This window comes from Xiphophorus hellerii, chromosome 16 (genome assembly GCF_003331165.1).
Source record: "Xiphophorus hellerii strain 12219 chromosome 16, Xiphophorus_hellerii-4.1, whole genome shotgun sequence".
NCBI classification, from domain to species: domain Eukaryota; kingdom Metazoa; phylum Chordata; class Actinopteri; order Cyprinodontiformes; family Poeciliidae; genus Xiphophorus; species Xiphophorus hellerii.
The window spans coordinates 290,020-308,519 of NC_045687.1; the positions used below are offsets into that span (position 1 = coordinate 290,020).

An 18,500-nucleotide genomic window follows, 5' to 3' on the forward strand; every position below is an offset into this window, starting at 1 on the left:
CCCTGAGAACAGGAAGTGTCATGTTTTACTGTGAACGGTCGCTATCTTAGCCCTTTGACCTAATCAACATGAAACTGTGTCCAGAGACAGAAGATATGTTGGTGTGTTGTGGATCCAAGCCCTGACCAGCTGCGATGAAGCAGCTGGGTGTGGCGGCGTGGCGAAGTGACCTGTAACGCCGATGCCATACGTTTGCTTCTAGATTCCACATGTTTCGACCGAGCTGCACCAAACTTGGCCTGACTCATCCTGGTGTCATGCCTGACAATGCTATGTCATCATATTATGACGTCATCTAAGCCCCGCCCCCTCAGAATGAATTAGAGAGATCTTCTGTGTAATTACATAATAAACAGTCCATGTTCGTTGTTTGTAGGGCAATGCTGCCCTCTGCTGCCCACTGAAATAGTTTCATTATTTCAGTAATTCGACACCAGAGGGCAGCATTGCCCTACGGAATGACAGTTCAATGTTGTAATGGAGGAAAAAATTAAATAATTTGTAATTCTAACACAAAAACTCACAGAGACACCAAACGTTCAGTGATTGATCATAATCGAGTGTCCAATAATATCCAATGGTCAAATGATGACATCACTTAGGCCACGCCCCCTGAGAACAGGAAGTGTCATGTTTTACTGTGAACGGTCGCTATCTTAGCCCTTTGACCTAATCAACATGAAACTGTGTCCAGAGACCGAAGACATGTTGGTGTGTTGTGGATCCAAGCCCTGACCGGCTGCGATGAAGCAGCTGGGTGTGGCGGCGTGGCGAAGTGACCTGTAACGCCGATGCCATACGTTTGCTTCTAGATTCCACATGTTTCGACCGAGCTGCACCAAACTTGGCTTGAGTGATGCTGGTGTGATGTCTGAAAATTCTATGTCATCAGATTATGACGTCATCTAAGCCCCGCCCCCTCGGAACCGGAAGTGCCGTTTTTTTCCTTGGAAAGCTCTGTTTATGGCTCTCTTGACCTAATCAAGGTGATTCTGTGTTGGATGACAGATAGGAAGTTGGTCTCGCTTGCTTTAAAGTGCCAAGAGTTTTCAATGGCGGCAACGCCGTTCGTATACGTTTGCCTCTACATTCCACATATTTTGACCGAGCTGCATCAAACTTGGCCTGAGTGATCCTGGAGGCTTGCCCGTCGATCCTACGTCATCACATTATGACGTCATCTAAGCCCCGCCCCCTCGGAACCGGAAGTGCCGTTTTTTTCCTTGGAAAGCTCCGTTTATGGCTCTCTTGACCTAATCAAGATGATTCGGATGATGAGCTCTGTCATTGCTCGCTGCGGGCTGAACCGTGTGGGCGTGGCCAAATGGCGAATATCAGTCCCTCGCCATATTCATACGTTTGGCTCTAATTCAAGCATGGATCATCCGATTGGCTCCAAACTGGATATGTATGACCTTTGTTCACCTCTAAAGAGCCCAACGGGATTGAGATGTAATTTGGCTCCACTGCGCCCCCTAAGTTAATACATCGGCTGTATCTCCTCGACGCATCGACCGATCTGCACCAGATTTTTTGACAGTCGTCGGGGAGCGCCGCCGAACGCATTCACGCGTGTCGCCCGGTGGACGGGCGTGGAAAATGCGCGACAGCTTCTGCGGCGGCTAGCGGGCGGCGGTGCTGGAAACTGCGGCAGAGCTTCTGCGGTGGGGAGCGGGCTGCGGCTCTGGAAATCGTGCGAGAGCTTCTGCGGTGGCTGGAACCCCCGCGGTGGCCAATAGGCCGGAGCGGCGCTTGCTGCGAGGGCCGCCCGAGGCTGCTTGCAGCTTTAATTATTATTATTATTGATTATTGATTGTATGATTTGTGAAGTCTTGCATTTCGGAGCCTCTAAAGTCCCACAGCAGCATTAGACACAGTCAGAGGAGGCAGGCGACCTTTGACCTTTGCCCTGGTGATGGAGCCGCCTTCATCTGGTCCTTCAGGCTCCGCCCATTTATGGAGGAGAGGCTCCTCCCACCGTCTGACGGTCCGGTACCGGTCCAGTTCCAGGAGCTTCCAGAACCAGAGTCGTGAAAAACTCGATGAAATCTGAGTAAATGTTAGCAACTAGAGATTGCTGATAATCCAGATTGCTGATAATCCAGATTGCTGATAATCCAGATTGCTGATAATCCAGCTGGCTCTTCAGGGTTCCGTGGTTCTTGTTTGCTCCAGACGATGTTTTTTTCAGGATGGTGTCAAAGGTCAGCTGTTCCCTGGAATCCAGAAAGAAAATCGATCCGGTGGATCAGAAACGCTCGGCTCCACCAGGATGACGGGAACAGCCGGAGAACGGGCATCAAAGTTTGGCTCAACGATCCGTCACAGAGCCAAACACGTCAACGTTATTTCCTGTAGTTCTGAAGGTTCTGGTGGTTCACATGGAAACCCAACGTCAGATTATTAAATCAGATTTTATCCAGAAATACCAGGTTCTGTCTCAGAATTACTGCATCAATGCAGCGTGGCATGGAGACAGGCCGGAGGTTCTGATGAGGTTCTGGAGGTCCAGGTTGCTTTGGCAGCAGACCTTCATCGTTGGTTCGGCCTCCTCTTCCTGACAGAACCTTTTGGATCGTCTCTGAAGTTCTGACGCTGCGTTGACGTAGGGTTCAGAAAACCCAGTGGACCAGAACCAGAACCAGTAGATGGTACCAGATCATGACCAGCTGAGGAAACCTCCTGCAACCTGGTTCTGGTTCTGGTTCCGGTTCCGGTTCATGGCTGCTGTCATCTCTAGTACTGATCATTTTTTTCCTTCCAGTCAACTTTCTGAGTCGGTAAATGTTGGTTTTCGTTCTGTGATCCAGAACCATCAAACGGATCAGAACCGGGACTTTACTTTGAAAATAGTAAATTATTGAACTGTTGGTTCATTTTGTTGTTTTACTTTTGGACCAAAATATTTCACATTTTTACAAGATAAAAATTCATGAAAGAAACAAAATCAAATAAATTCTTTTTTTTCTGTTTGCTGATTTGATCTTTCAGCTCTTCCATCAGCTGCAGCGCCTCCTGCTGGCCTCACTCAGATTAACCCAGACTAGGATTAGAAGGAGTTTTCTCATTTAATCTGATTTAATCTTTGGCTCCTTTTGATTTATTAACATGATTTAATCTGTTTTAACCTTAATATGAGATTCCGCTGATCTGAATTTCCGATTTAATCTAAACTCCTTCATAATTTAATCTGCATTTCCTCTTGATTCATTTCCAGATGAACCTTCATTTAATCTAGAAATGATCTTAATTTATTGATTATTTCCTGATTTAAATTAGTTTCTTCTTTATTTGATGTTTTCTGATTTTACATATTTCAATCTGAGTTGTATGTTTTAATCTGGGTTCCATTATATTAATCTGGATTATATCCTGTTTTAATCTGAGTCTTCTGATCTAATCTCCTTCCTCAGACTGAAACGTTGCTCTGCTCTTGTTGATGATGAAGATGATGGTATAAATTAATCCAAGTGGTTCTTCCTCGTCGCTGCATGGATTACGTTGATGTCCTGTTTCTATGGTAACAGAAACTTCCGGTTGTGTTTACATTTTTCTGCACGACTGAATGTTGGACCGTGGCTCTGGATCGGATTGTGTTTTTCTGAAACAATAAATCCTGGCTGCAGCTCTGCCTCTGTACTGAGTGGGTTTGTTTCCACAGCGCCCCCTGCAGGCAGCTGGCTTGGTTTCAGGTCAGCAGAGCAACATGGAGGCTGAAGCTCCAGATGTTTTATCATCACAAATCTGAGACGATGTGGAAACATTTTGATGATTTAATGGAGCATCAAAGATCAGGACGGTTTTAAAGGTTCAGAAAATCTCTTTCGGTTGATATTTGCGTTTAATCCATAAACACTGATCTGCAGGTTCAACCAGCGATTCTCCATTTTGTTTTCTTCATGTCTGATATGCAGCAGAAAGTGTCACAGAAAACACATTTCAACACCATTTTTATCAGTTTTATCAAGTTTGAAACATTTTATTGAATCTTTTTCTCATGAAACCAAAATCTGATGATCACATTTTCACCAAACTTCCAGTTTTTTCCCTGGGAAGTTTCAAGGTTCTTCCAGTCCAACCAGTCAGCATGTAGACGGCGTGTAATGGTTGTCGTGGGCGGCTGCTATGGTAACCCCAGGGCGCTGCAGACCTCCAGTGCTTTCCCTGACCGTCCTCACTGGATCCGGTCTGGACTCGGTTCAGTTTTAGAGCCGCTGGTTGTTTATTAAAGATCTGATTAAATGTGGCCTAATTAAAGGCCGGGTTTGTCTAACGTCGATGCTTCTGCTTTACTTCCAGGCTGTTGACAGTTTCCTTCTTCCAGAATCTGGCAGCGCTCCGGTCCAACTCTTCACATGTTGATCCAGGACGAAGACGAGCAGAAAAGATTTTCAGCACAAACCAGCAGAGCTGATCTGGTTCCAGAGAAATCCAAACCCTGAAGGCAGGATTTCTGACAGAAACATGCAGGATTCCTCAGTGAGCCTTTAGGAGGTTCTGGTTCCTGCCGAGTCTCCGGCAGCGGGTCGGACTCCGCTGCTTCCCGGGGCTGAAGGATCCGTGGAAGATGTTGGATCTGTGGAAGCTGCTGTTGGTCTTGGATGAACATTTTCCATGTCCGACCTGGATCTGCCTCCTGACTCCTTCCTGGGTTCGCTCCGGTTGCATCAGAGATTCTGTGTGAACCGGTTCTGTCCAGGTAGAGTAACTAGATTGAAAAGTTCTTTCACACCTCATTTGTTCAATCTTAAACTCCCTGAACAGTGAAGACATCCGGTCCGCAGAAGGTTCTGCTCCTAAAGGTTCTGGTTGACTCCACGCCCCGCCGCCTCCTCAGTCCGTCGGTTCAGGCGCTGGCTCCGTAGCACAGGTCCTTCCTGAGGTGCAGCTGCAGGCCGCTGGCGCTGGTGAAGGTCTTGGCGCAGCGTCCGCAGCGGTACGGTTTCTCCCCGGAGTGCGTGCGTTTGTGCTTCTTCATGGTGTCTCCGTCGCTGAAGGTGCGGCAGCAGAACGGGCAGCTGTACGGACGCTCGCCGGTGTGGATCCGCAGGTGTCGCCGCAGGTTTCCTCTCTGGCTGAAGCTCTTGGAGCAGAAGGTGCAGCGGTGCGGCCGCTCGCCCGTGTGCGTGCGCAGGTGGCGCCGCAGATCGGCCGACTGGGCGAAGGACTTGCAGCACCAGTCGCAGGCGTAGGTCTTCCTCTTCTGCTCCAGATGGAGGCGGAGCCCAGCGCTGTGACTGAACGCCTCGCCGCAGCGGGGGCAGCGGCGTACGAGCTCAGGGACGAGCGCTGTGACCGCAGCGTCTTCAGGCGGCCGGGTCTCCTGAGAGGACGGCCCGGTTCTGGAGGCGTCCTGCCGATCCGCCGGCAGCTGCTCTTCCTCAGACGTGTAGTCAAAGCCCGACTCAACGTGAGCGTTGGCAGACTCAGCTAGACTCTCTCTGCTTGCTTCTTCGGGTTCGGCTTTGACCCGTGCAGGGGGCGGGGCCTGTGGCTCCTCCCTCGGCGCCGGCCCGTCAGCGTGGATCCTGGGAGGATTCAGGGGCAGATGAGCCAGGAGAGGAGACGTCCTCCGGAACGCCTCCTGCAGCGGGTCGGGTTTCGGTTCTGCGGGCCGGAGCCGGGTCGGTGCAGATGGTGCTTCTTTCGGAACCGACAGAAGTTGGACTGAAGCCGGAGGAGGTCTGGACTGGGTCAGGGTGGAGTCCGGCTCCTCTAGGAGGGCTCTGGGTTTCAGGTCACTAGGCTGCTGCTCTGCAGGTACAAAACCCAAACCGGCCTGGGTCGACCCTGAAACAGAAACAGAACCCGTTCACCTCAGCCCAGACAAGCCAACCAGTCACAACATTAAGACCATGAATCTCAGGTTCCGAGTGGCTTCGGTCAGAAGAACCTGGGATTGTTGGAGCTAAAAACCACATCACCGATTGGGGCCCACAGCCCTGAGATGAACTTTAAGGAGATTGCTGCATAGTTATGGAGCCCTACTAGTCAGAGCAGTTCCAGGTTATCTTCACCTACAATTATCTGCAGGTGTTCCACAAGGAGGCGTCCTGGGACTCCTGCTGGTTCTCACTGCAGCAGCAGCCTGGGGGCTGTCCTAGAGATGGATGGCCCCAAAGTACAAAAAGTATCGTGACGTCACCTTTGTGCGACACAAACACAACGCAGCGCTGGATGACATGGAAGCTAGGCTGAACATTTCTGTTAAAATACTTTTTACTGGTCTGATGTTTTACTGTGAGCCAGAATCAACAAACTGACACCTGGAGTCACTCTGAGGGGAATTAATCAACAGTTTTACTTTTTGAAGTGATTTAGTTAAATGAACCTTTTGATGATGATATAATTTAATGAGCTGTATCTGTATGATTCTGCTCATATTACAGCACAGACTCAGGCTGAACGTCCGTTAAAGCTTTTCTAAAACTATCATTTTGTGTTTACATATCAACATAAACTAATAAATCTGTCCAGTGGGACTCATTTAGATCCAATATCAATTACACAATAACTCGGGGTGATTTCCACTGAGCTGGAAAGGACAGTCTGTTAGTTTCTAATGAAAGTCACCATCAGCTGATTCCCCATCAGGCTTCAGGGGAAAAGGAAGTAGCGATCAAAACCTGAAAAAGTCCCTTTTGTTTTAATATATCGACAGAAATTGTCCTTTAAGCTAAAGCCGAATATTAAACGCGGTTCTGGTCTGCACAGAATAGGTTTTATGAATTTGATTCGGTCAATATTTAACGTTAAAATCGCCAGTAAGTTTTAAAACCAGAGATTTTCCGGCGGGGTTTGGAACGACCCTCACTCAGCCACTCGGTCTCGGCCTCCAGCAGCAGGATGTCCCGCAGCTGCCTCCGCAGGCTCTCGTTCTCCCGCCGGGTTCTGGCCGTCTCCTCCCGGTACTGGGCCACCGTGTCCTCCACCACGTCCAGAACCTCCTTCACCACGGCGGTGAGCCGCTCCGTCAGGTAGGCGCTGAGCAGCTGCAGTTTGGTCATTTTGATCCTGAAAACACCGACAGCCGAACCAGAACCGAATATTACCGACCAAACAGGAAGCGGCTGGGCGAGCCTTCAAAATAAGACTCCGTCTAAGAGTCCAGCTTCGCTGAGAATCAATTTGTGTTCAGAACCGAGGAGAAGATCCAGAAAAGAGGAAACTGGTTCAGATGTTCAGGAACAACCTGGAACCGCAAAAGGTCAGCCCGCCATGAACTGGAGCTCCAGTGAGACGGCCCAGTGAAACCAGTTCACTGGTAAAGCTGCTGCTGCCATGATGGGGAGAAGCCCGGCATGGTGGTGGCAGCATGTTGCTGTGGGCTCTCACTCAGTGAACTGACTAATGAATTAGCTTTGGACCCAGTTGGGACGTCTGACTGGACGATGATCCAAACTGGTTTTGGGTCGGACCCAGCAGGTTCTGGACCTGACAGAACTTTTAACTCGAACCCATCCATTCTTCCAGTAGTATTATTAAAACCAAGTCCCATAGCAAAAAATGTGCGTTGCTATGGTGACGTTGCTATGGCGATGACCTGCAGCTCTATCATAGAAATGTTTCCGGTTGTTTCTGGAGACAAATCAAAACCTTCAGCCTGATTTTTTCCTTCTCAGTAACTTTGATTCCACCAAATTAAAACTGATGTTTTCATCACCAAAACTTTTCTATGAACCTCTAAATTAAAATAAATTCATTTAAACCTTCTTAAGTTTTTCCTGTAAATAAAATGGAGTTGTTTCCCAAAAAGTTGGCATATGAAAAATGGTTCTGGTTCTGGTTCTGGTTCTGGGTATGGTTCCGGTTCTGGTTCCGGGTCTGGTTCTGGTTCCGGGTCTGGGTCTGGTTCTGGTTCTGGGTCTGGGTCTGGTTCTGTGATAATCCAGAGATAATTCAGTTTAACGGTTTTCAGCTGTGCTCTCAATCTCAGGTCACACCAGTAAAACCAGCATTAGCTTCTTCTTCAACTGGTTTCTCCTCATTGTTAAGATTCAACAGAAGCTGGAATAAATCTCTCATGTTGGGTCCAAATGTCTCTCATTTGACAGTTGGTGCCGGTAAAATGCGTTCGTTAAATGTGTCAGGATAAACTAAACTAATTCTAGAAATAGTGGATAAAACATGAAAAATGTGTTTTCTGTTTTCAGTTCCGCCAGTGGCCGCTGGGTGGCGGTGAACTCACTAAAACTGCAGACAAACCACGATCAACACTTCCTGTAGAATACCAAAATAAGAGCCCAGGCTGATCAGAGTTCAGAGAGTCAAACTGCTTCATGGTACCGTTAGAACCTCAACCAGTCCCGGTTCGGTCTCGGTTCTCCAGGCATTTAATGGATCCAGACAAACTGTGTGAAGTTGGGTCTGGGTTCTGGGAGTCCAGACTGACCCGGAGGTTCCAGATGGAGAAAAACATATTGGGCCGCTAGAACTTCATTGGCTGGTTATTTGTTCGGAAGTCTGTGGTTCTGCTGGGTTTGGTCCGGTCCGGTCCAACACTGGTCTCCAGTGCGTTTCCCTGGGACCTCGAGTCGAGTCGACAGAGGGAATAAAATAATTAGTGGCTTTAAAAAGTTAAAACAACAATCTGAAAAGTGTGGTGTGCTTTATTGGGTCAGAACTCTGGAGAACCTCCTGTCACTGACGGGAGGGATGGATGGATGGAGAACATCAGCTTCGACTAGGCCATTCTGCTGACCTAAACCGACGCATAACCTCCACCAGTTTCAGGTTGGACACAAACTGGACTCAGAGACATGGAGGACATGAGGGACAGTGGACAGGCTGAAGAAGACTCTGATGAAGAACAGGGACCTCACAGGCTTTTATTTTGAAAGGTCCTTCCATCATGTATTTGTATAAACTTGATATTCAGAGAATGAAAGAAAGCAGCTACTGTACACACACACACACACACACACACACACACCCCCGCGCGCGCGCACACACACACACGCGCGCGCACACACACACACACACACACACACACTCCCCCCTGCAGTGTTGGAGCTGCTGCAGATTCTCTGCATCGTCAGAAACCCGAGAGGAGCTCAGATCCTCCGTCCTGCTGCTTTTCTCCACATTTACTTCAGTTTCCAGACCCGCTGCTGGAGCCGAATCTGTCGGAACCACCCGAACCCTCTGGACCCCCTGCAGAGACACAATGAGCCTCACCCTGCTGCTGGCTGTGGAGTGAACCAGGTGAGCTTCCAGAGGTGAGAGAACCTGCTGCCGGTCCCGGGCCCGGGCCCGGTTCTGCTGGTTCTGGGTGGGCGTGTCGCCTTTGTCTCAGCCTGCGGCTCTCGGGGGCTGAACGCCTGAAAGGTTCTGACTCTTTTATGAAATATTGGCCCGGAGCTCAGCTGCTCTCCGCTGGTTCCGTTCAGGTCGAACTGGACCTCAGCTGCTCGGTTCTGGACGGGTTCTAGAACGTGCTGCAAGCGGCCGGCGGTCTGGCGCCGGTCCAGTTGGTCCTGCTGGAACCAGGAGACCGTCCGCCGATAAATGTATTCAGACTCTTTATGTTTGTTTTGAAATGGCGCCTTATTATATTTATAATATCATATTTACAATATTTGATTCATCCTGTTGAAACAACAAAATCAAATGCAACAATTTTGATTCAATAAAAAATATATTTGATTTATTTTCAAATTTGAATTAAATATTTGAGAATGTAAAATTTAACTGACGATTGTTCCTGCTGAAAAATGATTTAAAGAATTTCATCAACACCAACAGGATTCAGGTGGAACCAGCTGGAACTGGGTTCTGAGTTTAGGGCGGCGGCCCAGGGCGCCAGCTTCTGGGGGGCGCCCACAGTTTCTCTTTTCTTTTTTCATGAATTTTTCATAAAAACTCCAGGAAGTTATGCTAACTTATTGCTAGCATCTCCCTGCTGATGGTCGGCAGAGGGCGGGTCCGACTCAAACCACAACTATTCACAGCCGGAACCGGTCCAGTTCTAACTCCCAACTGGACCACAGTGGTAACCTTTGGCCCCTGCTGATTGATCCGGACCAAACAGAACCGGTTCTGGTCCACTTCTCTGCTTGTCCAGACACCAGAGGTCAGAGGTCAGTTCTGTTAGTCTCCCCTGGTTCTGATAAGTCCGGTACTTTAATCCTCAGTCCGAAGCTGAACAGAACCAGCAGGTTAATTGCTGCGGGAGTCATTGGTTCCGGTACCAACCGGGCCATCGGCGGGCCGCTGGTCTTTCTGAACCGCTGAGTGTCAGGATGGAAAATTCTCAAATCATTAAAGGTTCATAAAAATGAAATCCTCACATTTATTTCAGTTTCACTGCTGCTGCAGCTGCTCCAGCAGCAGCAGCAGGAGCAGCAGGAGCTGCAGCAGCAGGAGCAGCAGGAGCAGCAGCAGCAGGAGCAGCAGGAGCAGCAGCAGCAGGAACAGCAGCAGCAGGAGCAGCAGCTGCAGCAGCAGGAGCAGCAGGAGCTGCAGCAGCAGGAGCAGCAGGAGCTGCAGCAGCAGGAGCAGCAGGAGCTGCAGCACTGGGTGAAGTTTCATACGCAGTCATAAGAAGTTCAAAGACCAAAACGTGAAAGTTGATCTTTATGTTTGGCAGGAAATAGCAAAATTCAAACTTTTCATTGTTTTCCTGCTGCCAGTACCTGCTGGTCCGATACCAGTACCTGCTGGTCCGATACCAGTACCTGCTGGTCCGATACCAGTACCTGCTGGTCCGATACCAGTACCTGCTGGTCCGATACCAGTACCTATACTTATGGACAGTGAACCTCCAGTTCTTCCTGTCTTACTTAGAAAAACAAATAACAAGAATAATGAAACAAAAATAAATAAAATCAACAATTATTAACCTACAAATAAACTCTTAATAATAAAACAAAATAAAGTAAACTAAGAATAAACTAACAAGATTCAAATTGATGAAGAAATAAAGAAATAAGAATAAATGGCTCCAACATGGGACTGTGGCAGAGTTTAGTTCTGCAGCCTCATTTATTCATGGCCCAGTGGCGGCGTTGTGACATCACGGCGTTGTGACATCACGGCGTTGTGACATCACGGCGTTGTGACATCACGGCGTTGCTGCGTTGCTGCGTTGCTGGGTCTTCAGTAACCAAAGGAGGAAACAAGCTGAAATGTTTTCCAGTGAGGTCAGACTCGTGTTCCCCATTCTGACTGGTTTGTGTTTACTGGGATCACTGGTGTGGAAGTCGCAGAGTTCTGCTGCATCAGGACCGGATGTGTTTCCTGTCAAAGCAGCAACTGCTCAGAGACGCTAAGACTGCCCCCTAGTGGTCACATAATTGCCATCTGATTTAATCCGGGAGTAAATTCTGGGTAAATTTCAGATTAAAGGAGCGAACTGCGTCTGACTCAGAGATTGATGTTATTTCTGGTGAACCTGTTCGACTCAGCAGAGATCAACCGAACGGCACCGGCCCGGCGAGCCGCTGATGTCAGGATATTTTTCTCATCATCCTGTTTTGCTGTAATTTGCTTCTGCCTCCATTTTTCAGTCTATAATTAATGTTGTTGCTATGAAACATAATTTCTGCTTTTTCTACAAATGGCAGCACAGACTAAAAGTAAATAAATCTGTTTCACTCATTTCCTGTTTTCTGTTCAGCCTGGTGCTGATGGAGGTTCTGTGTCCATAAAATCATCAGTTCTGTACCGAAGCTTTACATTAGTGAGTTTTCCAGGCCTGACCACTGACTCCTTCTTCAATCCTTTCCAGAACGATTCCTGCCTTCAGCTCCTCCTCACCAAACCGCTGCTTGACCAGTCCGATGGCCACCAGTCCCAGTGGCGCCCCAGAAACCTGCATGGCGGCCCGGCAGGAGCCAGAGGAGCCAACGAGCTCACAGCCAGACGGAGCGGCAGCCGCCCCTCAGCCGGCCGCCGAAGAGCAGCAAACATCAGACGCTCCAGAGGGCCGACCAATAGAAAGAGAGAAATCAGTCAACCACCTGACAGTAATCAGTGAGATCACAGAGACCAGTAAGTTCATTTCTCATCAGAAGCTGCTGGTAAAAATAAAACGTCAGACTGAGACGCTTTGCCGAGTTTATCAGTCAGACGTTTGAGGGATGAGACTGGCAGCTAACTGGCTAATCACTTAAAGGCCACACAGATCAACTCTTGCTGTTCAAAGCTATGCTATGAAACTATGACAATGAAAAATGGAAACAATTTTTCAGATTTGTTTGAATCTATAGCATATGAGCTTGGTCTAGATATATTTGGGGGCTTGTCCGGGAGTTTTACAACTTTTAGGCGCTTATATATTTTTTGAGTTAGTGAAAATCAGAGGCGTTGACACTACACCATTTGTTCTGTAAGGTGCCTTTAGACAATGTTTCTTGTCAAATAAAAAAATGACACTTTACCTGCGACTTCTAAATCTTTTCCAAGTAGGAATGAGTCCAGCTAACAGGACGAGACAAAAACAATCGTGGGAAAACGAGGGGTCACATTTTGTTATTTTCACAGACTAAAGATTATGCAGGTTTAGTCCAGACACTACTACAGTTTTTAACTAAAGATGTCCTAATAATATATTTAAAAACTAGTCTAATTTAGCCCTGATCAAATGCTAGCTTTAGCATTGCTAGCAGCTAAGGGATAGCCATCCCTTTCTCTCATTGCTGATTCTTTTAACATGAAATGTTGCCAGATAAATGAGTTTAAAGTGCAACCCGAGGAGACATCTTGGTCCTACAGTCAACACAGAAAGATAAATTCTCTGTTTCCTTTCTTATTTCAAAATAAGAATCTCAAGCATGTTTACGACATGCTGATGAAACCGAGGAGTTGCATTTTTCACTTTTACTGCCATAAAAATACGTTTCTTTACTTTGTTTCCTTTTAGCAGATGTAAATAAACATTCATGTTGCCATGGAAATGATCATTGCGTATGAAAGTTACGGCATTATTCTGATTCTCACCTCTCCATTCGGTCCTGTTATAACAAATAATGAAGAACAGTAATCATCTGAGCTTGTTACTATCAGACCAGTAGTCATGAATATCACCGCTGTTATTGGTCACCCAATATGTTTGTTTACATTAGCATCAGCAAAACAATCCGTTAAAATAATAAAGACGCTTTTAAAGACTCTTTCTCTGCAAAACAACTACAAAACGCTCAAGTCTTCCTAAACAGTCGCCAGCAACACGTACCAGCCTCAATCTTTACACAAAGTATTGGCAGAGGTTGAAGTGGTGACTTAAAGCCTCTCAGGCTTGTTGTTCTGTGTATTAAGGATTTGTTCACCTGATCCGAGTCTCTGAGAGTTCTGTGCTGGTCTGTTGTCCTCCAGGTAACGGCGTTGCTCCTGTCATGGCTGAAACGTCTCCCACAGTGTCCTCTGTGTCGCCCAAGTTTCACACTAAGCCAGGCAGCCACATTAATGGCCGGCCTCGCTTGGGCAGCCGGTCCGGCTCGTTGGCGGCGGGCTCACCGAGGCCCTCGCTCACCCGCCAGCCCAGTGCCATCACAGAGGTCACTGGGGACGGATCGAAACCCAGGGACTACCTGATCCTGGCCATCCTGTCCTGCTTCTGCCCCTTGGTGCCCATCAACATCGTAGCCCTCACTTTCTCCGTGATGGTAAGACGTTTCCCAAAGGAAGGGCTGATGAATCCCAGGATTCATGGAAGAACAGCCAAACATGCTTTGCAGACGGTTGGTCACATTGGTTCTTCTGTGAACCTGGTTCATGTTTTCCTTCAGTCTCGGAACAGTCTGCAGCAGGGCAACGTGGACGGAGCCCGCCGTTTGGGTCGCAACGCCTTGGTGCTGTCCGTCGTCTCCATTTTAGGGGGAATCGCTATCATCGCTGCAGCCATCGCCTTCAACTGGGGACGTAAGTATGGAACCTCACCTTCCCACAGTCCGCCTCCTTTCTGCCCAGAACCCAACCCAAACTCCGTCTGGAAGCATCAATGTCAGCTCTTCTATTCGTTTTTGCAGGGATTTTGAAATTCTGATGACATCTTCAGAACCAGATCCAGACCAACATGGCGCTGTCTAGTCTCTGAAGCACTATCGTTCCCATCCACCTTCACCAGATGGAAAAACTATCGTACTTATGTTCCAGCTTGTGGTTTTATTTCTGCACGACGATGAGCATGACCTGCCTGACGCTCTACCTCCAACACAACCAGCCAACTCTGTCCCAACGCTGACCGACGGATCCCTCTGCGGTTCCAGCTTCGCTCCCGATCCGACGCTCTTCTCTCCCACCACCCTGGAATCAGACGTTTGTCTCTGTGGAAGAGGGATTATTGGTGTTGAAGCAAACTGCTGGATCTCATGTTCTGATGCCAAAATGGTCTCAGCTGTTGTAAAACTGGGAGATGCTGCTGCTATGAACCTTTGAACTGAGGATGGATCAAGACTTTTACTGTGAAGGCGGGAAAGAAACGGACAACAAGGTCATGGGTAGCAAACTTTTCCACCTTCCTCTGACCCAAACGTCAGGTTTCCTTCAGCCACGGTGTCCAGAACCGACTCGTGATTCAGTTCTGGACTTCCATCAGGCAGAGTTGGATTATCAGAGTCCATCTTAAATCAGAAGCACCTCTAAGTTACATCCAGTCGTGAGTCAGAGGAAATCAAAACTTCCCCATGAAATCAGCTGAATTTAAGACGTCAACAAGCTGCTGGTCATTGAAGTTCAGAGGTCCTAACATCTCCCTGCTGGACTCCGCCTTCAGGAGGAAAACCTTCCCGCTTCAGTAAACGTCATGAAGTTAGGATGAAGTATGTGGATCCTTCAGCGATGAGAGGAGCTCAGCTGCTGCTCCAGGCGGTTCCTCTGACCCGGACGGGGCGTCCAAGGTCAGTCCTCCGGGGCCGGCGCCCTGCACGTGTAAGCTCTTCCCCTGGTCCAACACAGCTTCATCAGCAGAACCTCTGCAGAACTTTGTCATGCCAGGATGTCGAACCAGGGACAGAACTAAAACATGCAGGAAACCGGACCAGGAGGACCGGCTCTGCTGTGGAGAGACTGGATTCACCGTCTGGGGTCTCCTTGGATCCTGGAGGAAATCCTGGAGCGGCTACACCTGCTCTTTATAGATGAGAGGAAGAGGAAGGTTCTTCATCAGTAATCAGAAAAGTTCAGCTTGATTGAATCCTGCGAAAGCAGCAGATGTCAGATGGTGAAGCTGAGAAAACCCGAGAAGGCCTGGTTTCCTGACGTTTGCACGTCGGCCCTGAGGTTCACTCCAGTCTGACTGGTGAAGGTCGACCTGTGAAACCGATCCCGGGTCAGCCCCTCAGCCATTCTTAATGACCCTGTCTGACCGCAGCGTCTCCGCTTACCGGACCTGAACCGATGACTCGGATCACATTATTCCCAGTCATTCCTGGGACTTCAGGTTACGATAACTCGGCATCTCCGGCTCTCTGGGTTTTTGATGGAGGTCAGAGTGGATCGGATTTTCCTCCTGAGGGAAGCAGTCGGTGTCTGCTCCCAGAGTTGAGCTTCATCTCATCTCAGAAACGCTGAGCTGTTTCCTCTTCCTGCAGGAAACGTGAAGCTAACTGGACCAGAACCCGGCCTGTCGTCCAGTAAACCCGCTGCTCAGTCCAAACTCTTCCTTTATGCTTTACATCTGCATTTGCATCACAATTTAGTAAAAACATTCAATAAAATTTAAAGTTGCTCGTTAATCAGCTCCAACTCCCCAATAAAAAGTTGAACGTTTATTCTCCAGTTCAGGTGGAAAATGAACCATTTCCAACTCTAGCTACACTTTATGAAGATTTTTAATTCAAATCATTTCTATAAAAACTGGTCATTTAGAGTCATGGAGTTTCTGGACCTGAAACAGGAAGTTCATATCGGTGGTGGGAACACTATGCTAATGTGCTAATAGCAGAGCTAATTCTTTGTTTAGCACTTTAGCATTTCTCTAAATTTGAACACACTGACACGCTTTAGCTGCGCTAACGTTTAGGATTAGTGCTTTAGGATTAGTGCTACAAACATTTTAGCCATCGTTGCCGAAGAGGAGGGATCTGACAGGAACGGTGGCTGAACTCTGGAGTCTCACATCAGCCTGACGTTTGGGTCCATCTTCAGTTTTTCTCCCACCCTGGTTGGACGGGTAGCTGTTAGCGGTTGTTCTGAAAGGTTCTGATGATGCTGCAGCCCTGCAGGGCTTCTGGTGCCAAACAAAAACCTGTTCATTTAATAATCCTGCATGATCACTACTGTGACTGGATTCATGTTATTCACTCTAAATTATTCTTGCACACCAACGTTGCCACGTTGCTAATGGACTCCTGTTTGGACTCAACCCAGATGAACAGAACCAGAATCTTGTATCACCTGTGCATGTTTACACTTATTACTGAATGTTTTTACCTTCAACTGTCCTTCACTCAGCACAGAGAAACTCACCAGGTGTTCTGGTCCTCGGTGGGTTCAGGTGTTGGCAGCTGGTTGGTCTCAGGTTGTTCTGGTTTCGTTGCTCCTTCCCAGCTTCTTGCTTTGTGCAACAGGAACCTGCAGGTTTGGTCCGTTAGAACCAAATGAAAGGTTTCTACTTTCCCCGAGTTTCCTCTCTCTATGGCCACCACAGTGATCTGAGCGGAACGCCACCGGTACCACCGGTACCACCTGTTCCACACCGCTGAGTGGAAACCAGGTGTCAGCGAGGAGCTCAGGAGGCCGACGGGTCCGTTACTGTTTGGGTGGAACAGCAGGAAACAAAGTGGTGAAGGAACAAAGTAACCTGGACCAGAACCTTCTGCTGGTTCGATCTGAAGATGATCAGAACCATCGCGTCACATTTGGACGTCTCCAGTCACCTTGTTCGCGGCTCGGCTCGACCCGCTTCGCTCCGGTTCTGATTGTAGCATGCCTCTTTACTAACCACATTATGCAAGTGAAACGTAGAATGTCAGCTTTGGGTTCTGGGTTCTGTTTTGGTTTCTCAGTTTGGAACCTGTTCTCTTTGCTACTTGTGTGCTAATATTATGCTAATATTATGCTAACATTATGCTAACATTGTGACTGTAACATGAACACCTCCCATCTGCTGGCACAAGATGTGTAAATAGAGAAACTGTTTTTATTTGGACAGAAAAGTTTCTTTCATCAGATGTTTTTATTTCTGGGGAATGAAAAGTCCAGAAGAAGCTTTTAAGAACCAAGAATCGGGTTTCTCTGTAACTTTTTAACTAGCCTGCCGTCTGCCAGTTATCATTTGGTAGGGTCTCAAAACAGTTTGGCCTTGAACTAGGCCATTACTAATTAACTTTGGCTCTAAATGTTGGTGCTAATTGGCCCCGGCTCTGATTGGTTGGTAACTTGCCCAGAGTCTAATTGGTCAGAGTGTTTTGGATCTGCAGTCAGTTCTGGTTCTGAAACCTGATGGACTAAAATCACAACAAACTAATCCAGTGGGTCGATGTGAAGACCAGGCTGAGCTCAGTCCAACTAAAAGTTCTGTTTTGTTACTGAACTAAAGCTCCGGACTTTTCATTTCTGTCGACTGATGCTGAATCGATCCTGTTTGTTTTAGTTGAATCTGTATTTTAATATTTCTATCCTTTTTGTATTTAATCTCTTGTTTCCTGTTCAGTAGCGAAAGCTTTCGGTTCCAGCATGAAGCTTCACCGCCGACACTCTGAGTCTCTGCATGCCTTAAACTGACAGATGAATGAGTGAATGATGCTGATGTTTTCACTCTGATGACGTCTGAGGAGAATAAATCCTTCAGCCTCGTTCATCAGAAACAGAATCATTTATTAATGTCTTTTCTATCAGCTCAGATTGTTATTATTAATGTCCATTAATGACGGAGAAATCTGTAGAAAATAACATGAAACAGAAACAAGAAGCTGCTTGACCTCAATCTGATTGGATGTTGGTGGTTTCAACCGTCCAATCAGAGGACAGCTGGTCACCACATGGGAACAAAAGGACCAGAGAAATCATTTGTTTCTGAAAATGAACCTGTTGATATAAAATTCATACCAGACATTGATAACAAACTGGGAGGAATGTGGGAAGGAGGCGGAGCTTAAGGCCGACTCCAGTCTGTCTGCCTAGTCAAAGTCCGGTTCGGTTGGTGAGGTGTGAATGGTAAGCTGACCCTGGTCCTCCAAACCTCCGTCTGGGTTCGGTTTGAACGTGAACGTCCAGCGGACCGGAGACTCCAAAAGCAGGAAGTGGACAGGGCATTCTGGGTAAATACAGCCAAAGCTAACATGCTAGCCTAGCGCTAGCAGGAGAAACGACTCGTGGTGTTCAACCAACACAACCATCAAACTATAAAGATTATTCTTTACAACATAAACGTACAGAAGAGTTTAAAATCAGCTTCCTGATCAAAACCTCTGCTCTTCACTTCAGCTTAGAGTTTTTGTTCCAAACTATTTTCTCCAAACGTTGGAAATTCTCCGGTTTTCACCAAATGAACCGAGTCAGCAAAGAACCTCAGGGTCCGAACGGAGATTGGGTTCAGCGACTCGTTTGTTTTAGTCTCA

The 18,500-nt window shown here is 47.6% G+C and overlaps 2 protein-coding genes across 2 annotated transcripts; one reads left to right on the top strand and one right to left on the bottom strand.

The window, feature by feature from the left end:
• Positions 1-3,947: 3,947 nt before the first annotated feature.
• LOC116734954 (zinc finger protein 771-like) lies at positions 3,948-7,209 on the bottom strand. Its single transcript, XM_032586499.1, has 2 exons — positions 6,815-7,209; positions 3,948-5,790 (listed from the first exon to the last, which is right to left on the bottom strand). The coding sequence occupies exons 1-2, from the start codon at positions 7,005-7,007 to the stop codon at positions 4,847-4,849; spliced, it is 1,137 nt and encodes a 378-aa protein (XP_032442390.1). The 5' UTR covers positions 7,008-7,209; the 3' UTR covers positions 3,948-4,846.
• A 1,756-nt stretch (positions 7,210-8,965) lies between these two features.
• LOC116734964 (proline-rich transmembrane protein 2) lies at positions 8,966-17,752 on the top strand. The gene is made up of 5 exons (XM_032586516.1): positions 8,966-9,218; positions 11,729-11,991; positions 13,315-13,604; positions 13,728-13,860; positions 13,968-17,752. The coding sequence occupies exons 2-5, from the start codon at positions 11,781-11,783 to the stop codon at positions 13,982-13,984; spliced, it is 651 nt and encodes a 216-aa protein (XP_032442407.1). The 5' UTR covers positions 8,966-9,218; positions 11,729-11,780; the 3' UTR covers positions 13,985-17,752.
• Positions 17,753-18,500: the final 748 nt, after the last annotated feature.